This window comes from Salmo salar, chromosome ssa04 (assembly GCF_905237065.1).
Source record: "Salmo salar chromosome ssa04, Ssal_v3.1, whole genome shotgun sequence".
NCBI classification, from domain to species: domain Eukaryota; kingdom Metazoa; phylum Chordata; class Actinopteri; order Salmoniformes; family Salmonidae; genus Salmo; species Salmo salar.
In genome coordinates this window covers 37,837,927-37,852,031 of record NC_059445.1, presented here as the reverse complement: position 1 = coordinate 37,852,031, position 14,105 = coordinate 37,837,927, and the positions used below count along the sequence as shown (strand labels likewise).

Genomic DNA, 14,105 nt, shown 5'->3' with positions numbered 1-14,105 from the left:
TGGCACACTTTAGTTGCACTGTAAAGGTAATTTACAACTCTCCGAGTTGGGCATCTCCGGCGCGTCACTTGGCTCTGTCATATCCTCACATGGTCTCTCCTATCATTGCTATGCAGACGACACACAATTAATCTTCTCCTTTCCCCCTTCTGATAACCAGGCGGCGAATCGCATCTCTGCATGTCTGTCAGACATATCAGTGTGGATGACGGATCACCAGCTCAAGCTGAACCTCGGCAAGACGGAGCTGCTCTTCCTCCCGGGGAAGGACTGCCCCTTCCATGATCTCGCCATCACGGTTGACAACTCCCTTGTGTCCTCCTCCCAGAGTGCTAAGAACCTTGGCGTGATCCTGGACAACACCCTGTCGTTCTCCACTAACATCAAGGCGGTGACCCGATCCTGTAGGTTCATGCTCTACAACATTTGCAGAGTACGACCCTGCCTCACACAGGAAGCGGCGCAGGTCCTAATCCAGGCACTTGTCATCTCCCGTCTGGATTACTGCAACTCGCTGTTGGCTGGGCTCCCTGCCTGTGCCATTAAACCCCTACAACTCATCCAGAACGCCGCAGCCCGTCTGGTGTTCAACCTTCCCAAGTTCTCTCACGTCACCCCGCTCCTCCGCTCTCTCCACTGGCTTCCAGTTGAAGCTCGCATCCGCTACAAGACCATGGTGATTGCCTACGGAGCTGTGAAGGGAACGGCACCTCCATACCTTCAGGCTCTGATCAGGCCCTACACCCAAACAAGGGCACTGCGTTCATCCACCACTGGCCTGCTGGCCCCCCTACCTCTGAGGAAGCACAGTTCCCGCTCAGCCCAGTCAAAACTGTTCGCTGCTCTGGCACCCCAATGGTGGAACAAGCTCCCTCACGACGCCAGGACAGCGGAGTCAATCACCACCTTCCGGAGACACCTGAAACCCCACCTCTTTAAGGAATACCTAGGATAGGATAAAGTAATCCTTCTAACCCCCCCCCTTAAAAGATTTAGATGCACTATTGTAAAGTGGTTGTTCCACTGGATATCATAAGGTGAATGCACCATTTTGTAAGTCGCTCTGGATAAGAGCGTCTGCTAAATGACTTAAATGTAATGTAAATGTAATATTGTGCCTAGGGGTATAGAGGGAAGAGGGATGTACTTGTTAGGCAGTGGTGAAAAAAGTACCCAATTGTCATATTTGAGTAAAAGTAGATATACCTTAATAGAAAATGACTCAAGTGAAAGTCACCCAGTAAAATACTACTTGAGTAAGTCTAAAAGTATTTGGTTTTAAATATACTTAAGTATCAAAAGTAAATGCAATTGCTAAACTAATATATTAGTATCAAAAGTCAAAGTATAAATCATTCCAAATTCCCTATACTAATAAAACCAGATAGCACTTTTTTTTTTTACATGTATTGATAGCCAGGAGCACACTCCAACACTCAGACATAATTTACAAATGAAGTATTTGGAACATAACACATTTCCCTGTTGCTTACCACCTCTATTTTCCACCAGATCAGAGACAGTAGTGATGACCAGGGATGTTCTCTTTATAAGTGTGTGAATTGGACCATTTTCCTGTCCTGTTAAGCATTAAAAAATGTAACTTTTGGGTGTCAAGGAAAATGTATTGAGTAAAAAATACATTATCTTCTATAGGAATGTGGTGGAGTAAAAGTTGTCAAAAATATAAATAGTCAAGTAAAGTACAGATACCCCCAAAACAACTTAAGTAGAACTTTAAAGTATTTTACTTAAGTACTTTACACCACTGTTGTTAGTGTGTGTGTTTGATTTGACAGCATGAAGCGTACCATGTGAACACACAAATATATTACAGGGGCCTCTAAAGGTGACAGGTAAATCTGATTCTCCATCAACCTTATATATACAGTTGAAGTCGGAAGTTTACATACACCTTAGCCAAATACATTTAAACTCAGCTTTTCACAATTCCTGACATTTAATCCTAGTAAAAATGTCCTGTCTTAGGTCAGTTAGGATCACCACTTTATTTTAAGAATGTGAAATGTCAGGATAATAGTAGAGAGAATTATTTCTTTCAGCTTTTATTTCTTTCATCACATTCCCAATGGGTCAGAAGTTTACATACACTCAATTAGTATTAGTACCATTGCCTTTAAATTGTTTAACTTAGGTCAAATGTTTCAGGTAGCCTTCCACAAGCTTCCCACAATAAATTGGGTGAATTTTGGCCCATTCCTCCTGACAGAGCTGGTGAAACTGAGTCAGGTTTATAAGCCTCCTTGCTCGCACACGCTTTTTCAGTTCTGCCCACATATTTTCTATAGGATTGAGGTCAGGGCTTTGTGATGGCCACTCCAATAGCTTGACTTTGTTGTCCTTAAGCCATTTTGCCACAACTTTGTAAGTATGCTTGGGGTCATTGTCCATTTGGAAGATCCATTTGCGACCAAGCTTTAACTTCCTGACTGATGTCTTGAGATGCTGCTTCAATATATCCACATAATTTTCCTCCTCATGATGCCATCTATTTTGTGAAGTGCACCAGTCCCTCCTGCAGCAAAGCACCCCCACAACATGATGCTGCCACCACCGTGCTTCACGGTTGGGATGGTGTTCTTCGGCTTGCAAGCCTCCCCCTTTTTCCTCCAAACATAATGTGTTACGAAGCCTCCTAGTAGGAGGGAGGTGCAGGAATCAGGAGCAGGAGAGCAAGGAAGTTCCAGTGGCACAAACGTTTATTAATGTAGTCCCGACTCAACAACAACATGGGGGAAAACACGCACAAAACTAAGTCGCCACACACAGGGAAACTCATTACACACACGGAGGAGAAACCTCAACTCCTAAACAAAATATCGAAACGGTAACACTACCGAATGAAACGAAAACCCTGTGGTGCAGACACGCACCCCTAACGTCGTACACATACAAACAATCCCGCACAAAGACTAGCAGGCAGCGGGGTGTAAATAAACCCACTGAAATCAACTAAATGAACACAGGTGTGATAAAACAGACAGACACAAACGAAAAGGAAAAATGGATCGGTGGCAGCTAGTAGGCCGGCGACGACGACCGCCGAGCACCGCCCGAACAGGGAGTGGAGCCACCTTCGGTGGAAGTCGTGGCATAATGATGGTCATTATGGCCATCCAGTTCTATTTTTGTTTCATCAGACCAGACATTTCTCCAAAAAGTATGATCCTTGTCCCCATGTGCAGTTGCAAACCGTAGTCTGGCTTTTTTGTGGCAGTTTTGGAGCAGTGGGTTCTTCCTTGCTGAGTGGCCTTTCAGGTTATGTCGATATAGGACTCGTTTGACTGTGGATATAGATACTTTTGTACCTGTTTCCTCCAGCATCTTCACAAGGTCCTTTGCTGTTGTTCTGGGATTGATTTGCACCTTTCGCACCAAAGTACGTTCATCTCTAGGAGACAGAACGCGTCTCCTTCCTGAGCAGTATGCCGGCTGCGTGGTCCCATGGTGTTTATACTTACGTACTATTGTTTGTACAGATGAACGTGGTACCTTCAGGCGTTTGGAAATTGCTCCCAAGGATGAACCAGACTTGTGGAGGTCTACAATTGTTTTTCTGAGGTCTTGGCTGATTTCTTTTGATTTTCCAATGATGTCAAGCAAAGAGGCACTGACTTTGAAGGTAGGGCTTGGAATACATCCACAGGTACACCTCCAGTTGACTCAAATTATGTCAATTAGCCTATCAGAAGCTTCTAAAGCCATGACATCAATTTCTGGAATTTTCCAAGCTGTTTAAAGGCACAGTCAACTTAGTGTATGTAAACATCTGACCCACTGGAATTGTGATACAGTGAATTATAGGTGAAATAATCTGTCTGTAAACAATTGTTGGAAAAATTACTTGTGTCATGCACAAAGTAGATATCCTAACCGACTTGCCAAAACTATAGTTTGTTAACAATACATTTGTGGAGTGGTTGAAAAACAAGTTTTAATGACTCCAACCTAACTGTATGTAAACTTCCGACTTCAACTGTACCTTCTCTTTGTAGCTGCATCATAGCCGAGGGCATGGAGTCTATAAAGGGATATATAATGTTGTGCTAGATTACTGCACACATAGACTGATTAGGAGGTAGGTGTCCTGTTTCATGATTCTCCCCTCTAAAGGGCATGGTCCATCACACAACCGTTGGAATACAGCAGTAGCCACAACATGAGCCTACATGTAGTTTGACTGAAGCCTACCTACTCCCATTCTGACTTTAAATAATAGAGTTATTATCATGTCGTGAAATATAAAGTCTGTCGTAGAACTTTTGAAATGCAGCTACTTAAATAACATGGACATACTTGAGCACAAGAAAGGCCTAATTGTAGTATGTTCACTGTAGCCTACTCCCATTCTAACTTTGATAATAAAGTGATTCTACCCATAATCCGAGATTTTTGATTTATGTTCGTTTAAAAAACGTGTAGCATAAGAAAAATGTATGGGATGCAATTTTTTTCAATGCAGGGTCTAGACAATTTTCCTTGAGATGAGCCGCAACGGGCTTTTCTTGTATCAGGGGCAGAGGGTGGGTCCATGAAGGGGTCTTGTTTCATGTTCGGTGATGAGACGCGGGCGGAGTTTCAACAACCACTGAGAGGAGAAATAGTGCAAAAGATAGGCTAATGTAGGCTACTGTAAATATCAAACCATACTTGGCCGGCCAGTGTTTAGTGGGGACTAAGGAATGGTTATCAGCGTGCCTGGAAACGATGCAACTTTATAATGTGCAGTAGTAGCTTTCAAAGTTTAGAGGCCAAGTTTACAGAAGAGAAGCTTGGACGTTGTAAACGCAGAAGACCGTCATGATGACGAATGAGAATCTGCGGCAGAAACAATGTTTCCACTCTGCATCCTAGGATCATCAATTACGCGCGTGTGTCTACGTATTATTTCAAGAATGTGTGTAATACAAAAAGAAAAACCAGAGACTAGAGTGCGAGTACCCTAACGACTCTGTCCAAGTACACTCTAAAATCAGTAAAAATGCACGCAGTTACCAGCTTCTCAATGGTCAGTTTGCTAAGTTTTGGCTACCTATCCATGGACTGGATCAAGCCGAATCAAGTGGAGGAGCACACTCAAAACGATGCCTCTATTACGTTTGAGCCTAAGCAGCCACCACACATTATATTCATACTGACGGATGACCAAGGCTTTAATGACATAGGTTATCACAACCCGGACATTCGGACTCCAACTCTGGACAAACTGGCTGCGGAGGGGGTGAAGCTGGAGAATTACTATGTTCAACCTATCTGCACTCCGTCACGCAGTCAGTTGATCACCGGCAGGTAAGCATAAAAGCCTCACCATCAGCATCGGGCGTTTTGACACGGATATCCTTGAACATATGCTTGTAATTGGTTCTCTTGATCACAGATTAAACATAACACTTGTTGTTTTATGTAGGCAACATTATCGGCAATGAGAGTGTACAGCCAGGTGAGTAATTACAAGTATAGCGAAACCACAAAACGTTATAATGCATCATCTCCTGATCAAGATGCTGGTTGCGTTTGGTGATAAATATGTGCATGCATGGTACAATGCATTCCTTTGTTAGCCAACTTGTGTTCCCCTTAGGGCCTAAGAGTCCCTAAGACTCAGAGCCCCTAAAAATCTGTCGTTCTGCCCCTGAACAAGGCAGTTAACCCACTCTTCCTAGGCTGTCATTGAAAATAAGAATTTGTTCTTAACTGACTTGCCTAGTTAAATAAAGGTAAAAAAAATTAAGAAGACTGAACAGGACAGTGTTCTAACATATGTAGAGTACTTTTGAAATGTCTCATCCAACCCTGAAAACAACTGTTAAATGTTTATACTAATGGTGTGTCCCTTGAGCTGACTCATCCAGAGCAACCACAACATTTACTGGAAGTACTACTGCTGGCATCGACAGTATGTCATAACAGATGAGTTAGATGATCATTCATAAGGTTAGGAATTCTCAGCGAATGAAGGCGAGTTGGGAAAGCTAAACAAAACTGGTTCGTTTTCCCACAGACATTGAACAGAGGTTGAATACATCAACGATAGAGGTCAGGGATACTGTCATTTGCCAAATAGTCGACTTATTTGACTAAAACCTACCAGGAAAGAGCTGTACACTGTTGGGGAAGATCAATGCTGTAGTAGATACCTCTGTTTCTACCCAGGGTACATGAGCAGAAACATCTGCTGTTGAGAGCAATGTGGAGAGCTGCAGGATGAGGCCAGTATTGTGAAACAATGGCTGAGGGCTGCTAAAGACTTGATAAACACAACCATATGAGCGCCAGGGTAGGAAAATAATTGAAAGGGAACGACACGAATGCTTGGATGGAGTCCTTGCCTCCTCAAAGTTATGTGTCTCTGAAACACACACGGGCCATATTCCCTCTATCATAGTACTCAGAGTAGGTTGGACTTGTTGATATGTCCTAACATCGCTTAAAGTTCACAACTTGGGGGAGGTCTTATCAGGACAATGTACGTTTGTGGAAACATTTTGTGAAAGTGGATTGCTAGGAACTTTTTTCATTGCAGGGTTTGCTTGACCGACTGTTTTTGAGTGGTGAAGTTGACATACCACACAGCTGCTGCACTGCATCCTGAACAATAGCTGTGGGGCCGTCAATAACGTGCGTGCGTGCGTGCGTGCGTGCGTGTGTGTGTAATGGGGTTGGTTGGTAGCCTGTCACTCGGGGATCTCTCTTGCAAAGAAACAGTTCACCCCAGAGTCTGAATCTCCAAAGTGTTTCTAAGAAGAATTGAATGAGCTGTTTTCTCCCCAGCAACTCTCAGCTGATGAACAACCCACAGGGGAGGGTGATGAACAGGAGCAAGACAGTTGTTTTTTGGGCTGAGGAGTGAGGACATGACACACTCACTATGTGCCTGAAAGAGATGTGGACAGAAGGCCAAGGCCTAATAGAAACCATCCTATTGACTGCTAAAGCTGTGAGGAAGGGAGAGAGAGAATAGAGCCATGGAATGTTTCTGTATAGGTGTGTGTATATCTACACTGCGTCACCCATTACATGAACTCTCAGTGGACTCTCTCTCACCACATGCTCATTTGGACTTGGTGTGGGTCGTGGGAGGAAGGGACTTGTCTGAAGGAAGTGGAGTGTGTCTGCTTACTGCAGTGTAGACCACCCAAATATCAGACCACGCTAAGAACCTGGGTGGCCAGACAAACGGTATATAGGGACAAGGTGCAAGTGTTTTCATGTGGTACAGTGTAACTGAAGTACTACACAGTAATACAAATAGGCACATGTTCAGGACTGATGAAAACTTCAATATCTCTTCTTTTACCTGGAATGTTTTGGTATTTCTGTTAGTGGCCGCAGCACCTTTTCAACCTCAGCCATTGTGGTGTTTGCTATAGTTCAATAGGGGGATATACTCGTTCTTCTGATTCCTGCAACATTCCTTTGCTCGCTCACCCATATCCTTGCAAAGTATCCCGTCAGTACCCTTCTCCTTCCCTGGTGGGTGACAAGCTGTTGCACACTCCATAGAAGCACACTTCTGGCCGAAAACAGATGCTAATGTTTAGAAGAGTTTCCTTCAAGACTAATTAACTTAATGAATTGCCTTTTATGTCTTGAAAGCTGCAGTCAGGCTGTAAAACAAGCTTTGCCAACCACATAGTAATTTAATGGTTGGTAGATCACAGCCTACTTATCTGTGAGGAAAGTGTATCTTCAATAAGAGTGTTCTCAGCATCATGACTGTATTTATCAGCTCCAGCATTGAATGGGTTTATTTTACACAATGAGTGAAGATGAATAAGATGGACATTAAGTTGGACATTATTTCTCCCTACACAGATACCAGATCCACACAGGCCTCCAGCACTCCATCATCCGGCCTCGCCAGCCCAACTGTCTCCCCCTGGACATGACCACGCTCCCACAGCGGCTGCAGGAAGCGGGGTACGCTACTCACATGGTGGGCAAATGGCACCTTGGCTTCTACAGGAAGGAGTGTCTGCCCACGCGCCGAGGCTTCCACAGCTACTTTGGCTCTCTGACGGGCAGTGTGGACTACTACACGTACGGCTCCTGTGACGGACCAGGCCTGTGTGGCTACGACCTCCACGAGGGGGAGACCGTGGCCTGGGGCCGTGGAGGCAAGTTCTCCACCCACCTCTACACGCAGAGGGTACGCAAGATCCTGTCCACTCACGACCCTTCCCGCCAGCCCCTCTTCATGTTCCTCTCCCTCCAGGCTGTACACACGCCCCTGCAGTCGCCCAAGGCCTACATCTACCCCTACCGCGGGATGGGGAACATAGCCAGAAGGAAGTACGCAGCCATGGTGTCCATCGTAGACGAGGCTGTACGAAATGTCACCTACGCTCTGCGTAAGTACGGCTACTATCGCAACAGTGTGCTCATCTTCTCCACTGACAACGGTGCCCAGCCGTTCACTGGGGGGAGTAACTGGCCCCTACGGGGGCGTAAGGGGACCTACTGGGAGGGAGGTGTCCGTGGGGTGGGCTTCGTACACAGCCCCCTGCTGCGTCACAAGCGGAGGGTTTCCAAGGCCCTCCTGCACATCACTGACTGGTACCCAACCCTGGTTGGTCTGGCTGGGGGTAACGTGTCACTGACTGAGGGTCTTGACGGCTACAATGTATGGCCAACCATCAGTGAGGGCAGAGAGTCCCCACGCCTGGAGATCCTCCATAACATTGACCCCCTCCACCGGCGCGCTGGCCTGGCGTCTGGGTCTGGACAGGAGGCCCAGCATGTGTGGGACACCTCGGTCCAAGCTGCCATCCGGGTGGGGGACTGGAAGCTGCTAACAGGGGACCCGGGCCATGGAGACTGGGTCCCACCACAGGTACTGGCCAACTTCCCAGGCAGTTGGTGGAACCTGGAGCGGAACACTGAGGGAACAGGGAAGTCTGTGTGGCTTTTCAACATCACAGGAGACCCCTATGAACGCAGTGACCTGGCTGTGCAGAGGCCTGATGTGGTCAAGAAGCTGCTAGCACGTCTGGCCTACTACAACTGCACTGCTGTCCCTGTTAGGTTCCCCACCGACGATCCCCGGGCCAATCCAGACCGCAACGGGGGGGCCTGGGTACCCTGGGTCGGGGGGGACGAGGACGAGCCGAAATGGAACGGGGTCTATAAGAAAGGGAGGAATAAAAAGAAGAAGAAATGCAAGCTGTGCAAACTGAGATCCTTTTTCAAGAAACTGAATACAAGGATAATGTCCAATAGAATATGAGGGAAAGTCAATGATACTCAGTCACAAGTAGCCTATACATTTAACACTGCAAGAATAATCTGAGCCAGTAAACACTTTGTGTGTGTGTGACAATGGAAAATGATGTTTACTATACTGCATCTCTTTGAGTGTGCTTTCATATGTGTTTTGGCTGTAGGACTATTGGGTTCTATTGTTTTTATTAAATGTTCTATTTGATCCATTTGTAGTGTGTAGCTAAGTGAATTCAGCATGTTTATGTTGACCTACTCACTTGGGGTTATTTCAGCAGTAATGACATGAACTGACCTGTTTTTTTCTATATTTTTGAAAATATCTAAGTAAAGAAATAACAGTTTTAATTAATTAATTAATTAAACAGAAACTAATGGGTGATTTCTCATGAAATTAGAACAAAACAAGCCCATGATTTTGGGGATTCTCATATAATTTAATCGATAGAAGAGTCCTTTGGAGGAAGGATTGTTGACATGTATTTGACATTTGTATCTTTTTGGCCTTACCAGGGCCTCCGTTTAAAGCTGTGATCCGCGATAGTCAAAACAGAGCCATTGGCCGCCCCAAGCGCATTTGTTTTGGTTTGAAGAAACTAGCATCAAGTATTGTGGTATAAAAAAAAAATCGTAGTACATACTATACTTTTCTATCGCGTGTGCAATGATGTGCTGATGTCTGAGGGAAAAAACTGTTCGTTGTTTAAAAACATCTTTGTTATTGTAATATTGCAAATGGACATTGCAGTTTCACCGCTACCGATTGCAGCTTTAAGACTCGATAGTGTTTTACAGCTTGCTCTGTAATATGAGTAGTATTTGGAGTTAAATAATAATTGCCTTACATTAATTAATGCATTTTGTAAAATATAGACATGTAAAATGTACCATTTTTGATTTGGAAAATGTTTCTATTGTTGAACATAATATATTCAATGGACATATCTACGTTCCAGAGTGGGATCTTTGCTAGTTTTAAAGTAATGGTCCATTTTAAAGAGAAATATGTGCATGTTAGGCAGGTTTCCATTTAAGTTTATACTACAAAGCAAAAGCTATGTCGCAAAAAACATTGCAACATGTGTAATGGAAACTGCAGCTATAGGATAAATGTTCTAAAGATCAACTAAATGTTTATCCATTCGACAGGGGTGGGTTTTTTATGTTGTTTTTCTTTGTTTAGTGTGACAAATGATGTAACCTGTGTTTTTCGAATAAATGATGATTGCCGAATAATTTCGGAGGTACGTGGGGCATGTGAGGTCACCACATGACTACAGTGCCTTCAGAAATGATTCTTCACACCCGATGACTTAAAAAAATTGTTACAGCCTGAATTTAAAATGGATAAAATGTAGATTTTTTTGTCACTGGCCTACACACAATACCCCATAATGTCAAAGTGGACTTGTGTTTTTCTAAATGTTTACAAATAAATGAAAAATAAAATCCCGAAATGTCTTGAGTCAATACGTAATCCTACCCATTTGTTATGGCAAACCTAAATAAGTTCAGGAGTAAAAATTCACATAAGTTGCATGTACTCCCTCTGTGTGCAATAATAATGTTTAACAGGTTTTTTTAATGACTACCTCATCTCTGTAACACACACAAACAATTATCTGTAAGGTCCCTCAGTCGAGCAGTGAATTTCAAACATAGATTCAACCACAAAGACCACTGAGGTTTTCCAGCGTCTAGCAAAAAAGGGCACCTACTGTTTTGTTACATGGGTAAAAATAAAAATATATCCGTTTGACCATGGTAAAGTTATTAATTACACTTTATATTGCCGTATGAATACACCCAGTCACTACAAAGATACAGGCGTCCTTCCTAACTCAATTGCCAGAGAGTAAGGAAACCGCTCAGGGCCCATGAGGCCAATGGTGACTTTAAAACAGTTACAGAGTTTAATGGCTGTGATAGGAGAGAAGTTAGGATGCATCAACAACATTGTAGTTACTCCACAATACTAACCTAATTGAAAGAGTGAAAAGAAGGAAGCCTGTACAGAATTAAAATATTCCAAAACATGCATTCTGTTTGCAACAAGGCACTAAAGTAATACTGCAAAAAAAATGGTCTTGAATACAGGTGTTATGTTTGGGGCAAATCCAATACAACACTTACTGAGTACCACTCTCCATATTTTCAAGCATAGTGGTGGTTGCATCATGTCATGGGTATGCTTGTAATTGTTAAGTGGGGAGTTTTTTCAGGATAACAAAGAAATGTAATGGAGCCAAGCATAGACCAAATCCTAGAGGAAAACCTGGCTCAGTCTGCTTTCCACCAGACCCTGGGAGATGAATTCACCTTTCAGCAGGACAATAACCTAAAACAAAAGGCCAAATCTACACTGGAGTTGCTTAACAAGAAGACAGTGAATGTTCCTGAGTGGCCTGGTTACAGTTTTGACTTAAATCGGCTTGAAAGTCTATGGCAAGACTTGAAAATGGCTGTTTAGCAATGATCAACAACCAATTTGACAGAGCTTAATGAATTTTGAAAAGGATAATGGGCAAATATTGTACTTTCCAAGTGTGCAAAGCTCTTAGACACTTACTGAGAAAGACTCCCCGCTGTAATCGCTGCCAAAGGTGATTCTAATACGAATTGAGTCAGGGGTGTGAATACTTATATAAATGAGATATTTCTGTATTTCATTTTCAAGAAATGTGCAAATATTTCAAGAAACACGTTTAAACTTTTTCTTTATGGGGTATTGTGTGTAGATGTGTGATTTAATCCATTTGAATTCAAGCTGTAATACAACAAAATGTGGAATAAGTCAAGGTGTGGTGGAATACTTTCTGAAGGCACTGCATAAAGCTCCACTCCACATATGTAAATGCCTACTGCTTGCTAAATCTATGTTTCAACTATAAAAAAAGAATGTTTCTTTGCAGGACAAGGATTGTCTTGACTTTCAAGAATGCCAGAATTGCTTCACCTTGCTTTTCTGGTTGGCTGGATGCAAGATTCACCATCCAATTATTTCAGATATACAGGAGTGCAAGTCTCACCTTGTCACGGACCATGGCAATAGGCTAATTTGACACATGAGAATTATTAGAATAGGGCAAATATTAGTCTACTCTTGCATTCTGTCCATGCTGACTTGTGTGTGCTACCAGAGACATTAAACAAATAGGTGGGGAGGCATACAGGCTGTCGCAAATTGGATCATTTGTCAATAAGTAGAAGAGATCCTCTCCAGAACGTTGATATGCATGTAGAGTGTATTATGGTCAACAATATATTGAAAAATTAGCCAGATATATTTGTAAAAATATTTTTTCAATATTTATAACTATATGTAAGAAAATACTACTCATATTACATAGCAAGTGGTGAAGCTTCCTATGAGACCAATTTCTGCTTTGTAGCAGCTACAGATGAAACATTATGGAGTCTTAACGGACTTAACAGACATTTAGGTAAGGCCAAAATATCACAAACATTCGAACTTCAATTAATTATTTCCCAATTATGCTTTAAGATACAAATGTCAAATATATGTCAACAATCCTTCCTCCAAAGGACTCTTCTATGGATAACATTTTGTGAATATCCACAAAATCATGATCTTGTCTTGTTCTAGTTTTCACACTAATGTCATATTCCTCTTCACTTCTTTGTGAAAACCACAGACATCCTCACCTTGACAACAGACACGGACCATTGGTCGCTTCTTATACAAGTCACTTCCTTGAATATACTGTATGTCATCCTACACCAGCTGATAGGCCAACCTGGTCTCATAGACTAGACGTAACATAGTAAATGTCAATCCGGGACATTGCGATTAGTATGATATGTTACGTTTGGTATGTTAAATAAGACAGATGGATACTTAAGGCAAAGGAAAACTGAAAAGAAGAGTGTTGGTGAAATGCTTAGTCCGTAGTTATTATTTTCTGATTGCTCTCTTAATGTCACAACCGTCTGGTAAAAGTTGTTAAGGGGCTGTGCTGATAGTGTCTTGTCTCCAATGGAAACCATTAAACTCTGTAGTTAAAGATGCACTATGCAGAAATCTCTCAGCCATTTCCTGGTTGAACAGATCTACCACTTCAAAACTGCAATATGTAACTTTTTGGGTGACAAAACCAAATTAACATAGAAATGTTGTCGAATTGAAAGCAAGTCTAAGAAGCACATAGAATATGTTCTATGTGCGCTAATTCTATGCTTCCCGTTCTTAAGTTTTGTTTTTGAGTCTTTTACTTTGGTTTTGTACACCAGCTTCAAACAGCTGAAAATACTATATTTTTGTTTATGTAAAAGATAGTTCACAGCGGTTTAGATGGTACAAAGATTCTCTACACTATAGTTGCTTGTTTTGTCACATAAACTGAAATTAGGTGAACTATTATAATTTTAGCAACCAGGAAATGGCGGAGTGATTTCTGCATAGTGCATCTTTAATGATTTATTCAGAAGTCTACCAAGAAAGTACTGTAAGTGGAGCTCTTAGCAGTGAATTTAAACACAAAGGTCTGTCTGGCCCTCGTAGCCCTTTCCTGCAGTCAAATGACCTAGTGGCCTCATGGGTGGAATGCTATTAATATTTTTCATAATTACATAATTAATAAACTTTTTTTTAAACACAGAATATCTAGTGTTTCTATGTCAAACGGTTTTGTTATATTTCAGTCTTCTGTAATGTATATAAAGTGTAATATTGGGATGCAAACTCAAAATGGAATATATTTCAACTCTATATCTGACATGGTACAGGCGTCTTCTTTTTTCTAAGCCCATAACCTTGTGTGTGAGGTGTATACTTTTGTTTCAAAGTAGATTTGTTTAAGACCCTGATTTAGCCCACTGCAGTAAAAGGTTAAACACAGCTGGGG

General features: G+C 42.4%; 1 protein-coding gene across 1 annotated transcript; it reads left to right on the top strand.

Annotated features, from left to right (window-relative positions):
• The first annotated feature begins 4,578 nt into the window (after positions 1 to 4,578).
• On the top strand, positions 4,579 to 12,408 carry LOC106602937 (arylsulfatase I). Its single transcript, XM_014195961.2, has 2 exons — positions 4,579 to 5,310; positions 7,837 to 12,408. Exons 1-2 carry the CDS (start codon positions 5,003 to 5,005, stop codon positions 9,245 to 9,247), a joined length of 1,719 nt encoding a protein of 572 aa, XP_014051436.1. The 5' UTR covers positions 4,579 to 5,002; the 3' UTR covers positions 9,248 to 12,408.
• The last annotated feature ends 1,697 nt before the right edge of the window (positions 12,409 to 14,105 follow it).

Coding starts and splice junctions, on each gene's coding strand:
- LOC106602937 (XM_014195961.2), top strand. CDS start 5,003: ATGCACGCAGTTACCAGCTTCTCAATGGTCAGTTTGCTAAGTTTTGGC. Junction 5,311..7,836: donor AGTCAGTTGATCACCGGCAG/GTAAGCATAAAA, acceptor CTCCCTACACAG/ATACCAGATCCACACAGGCC.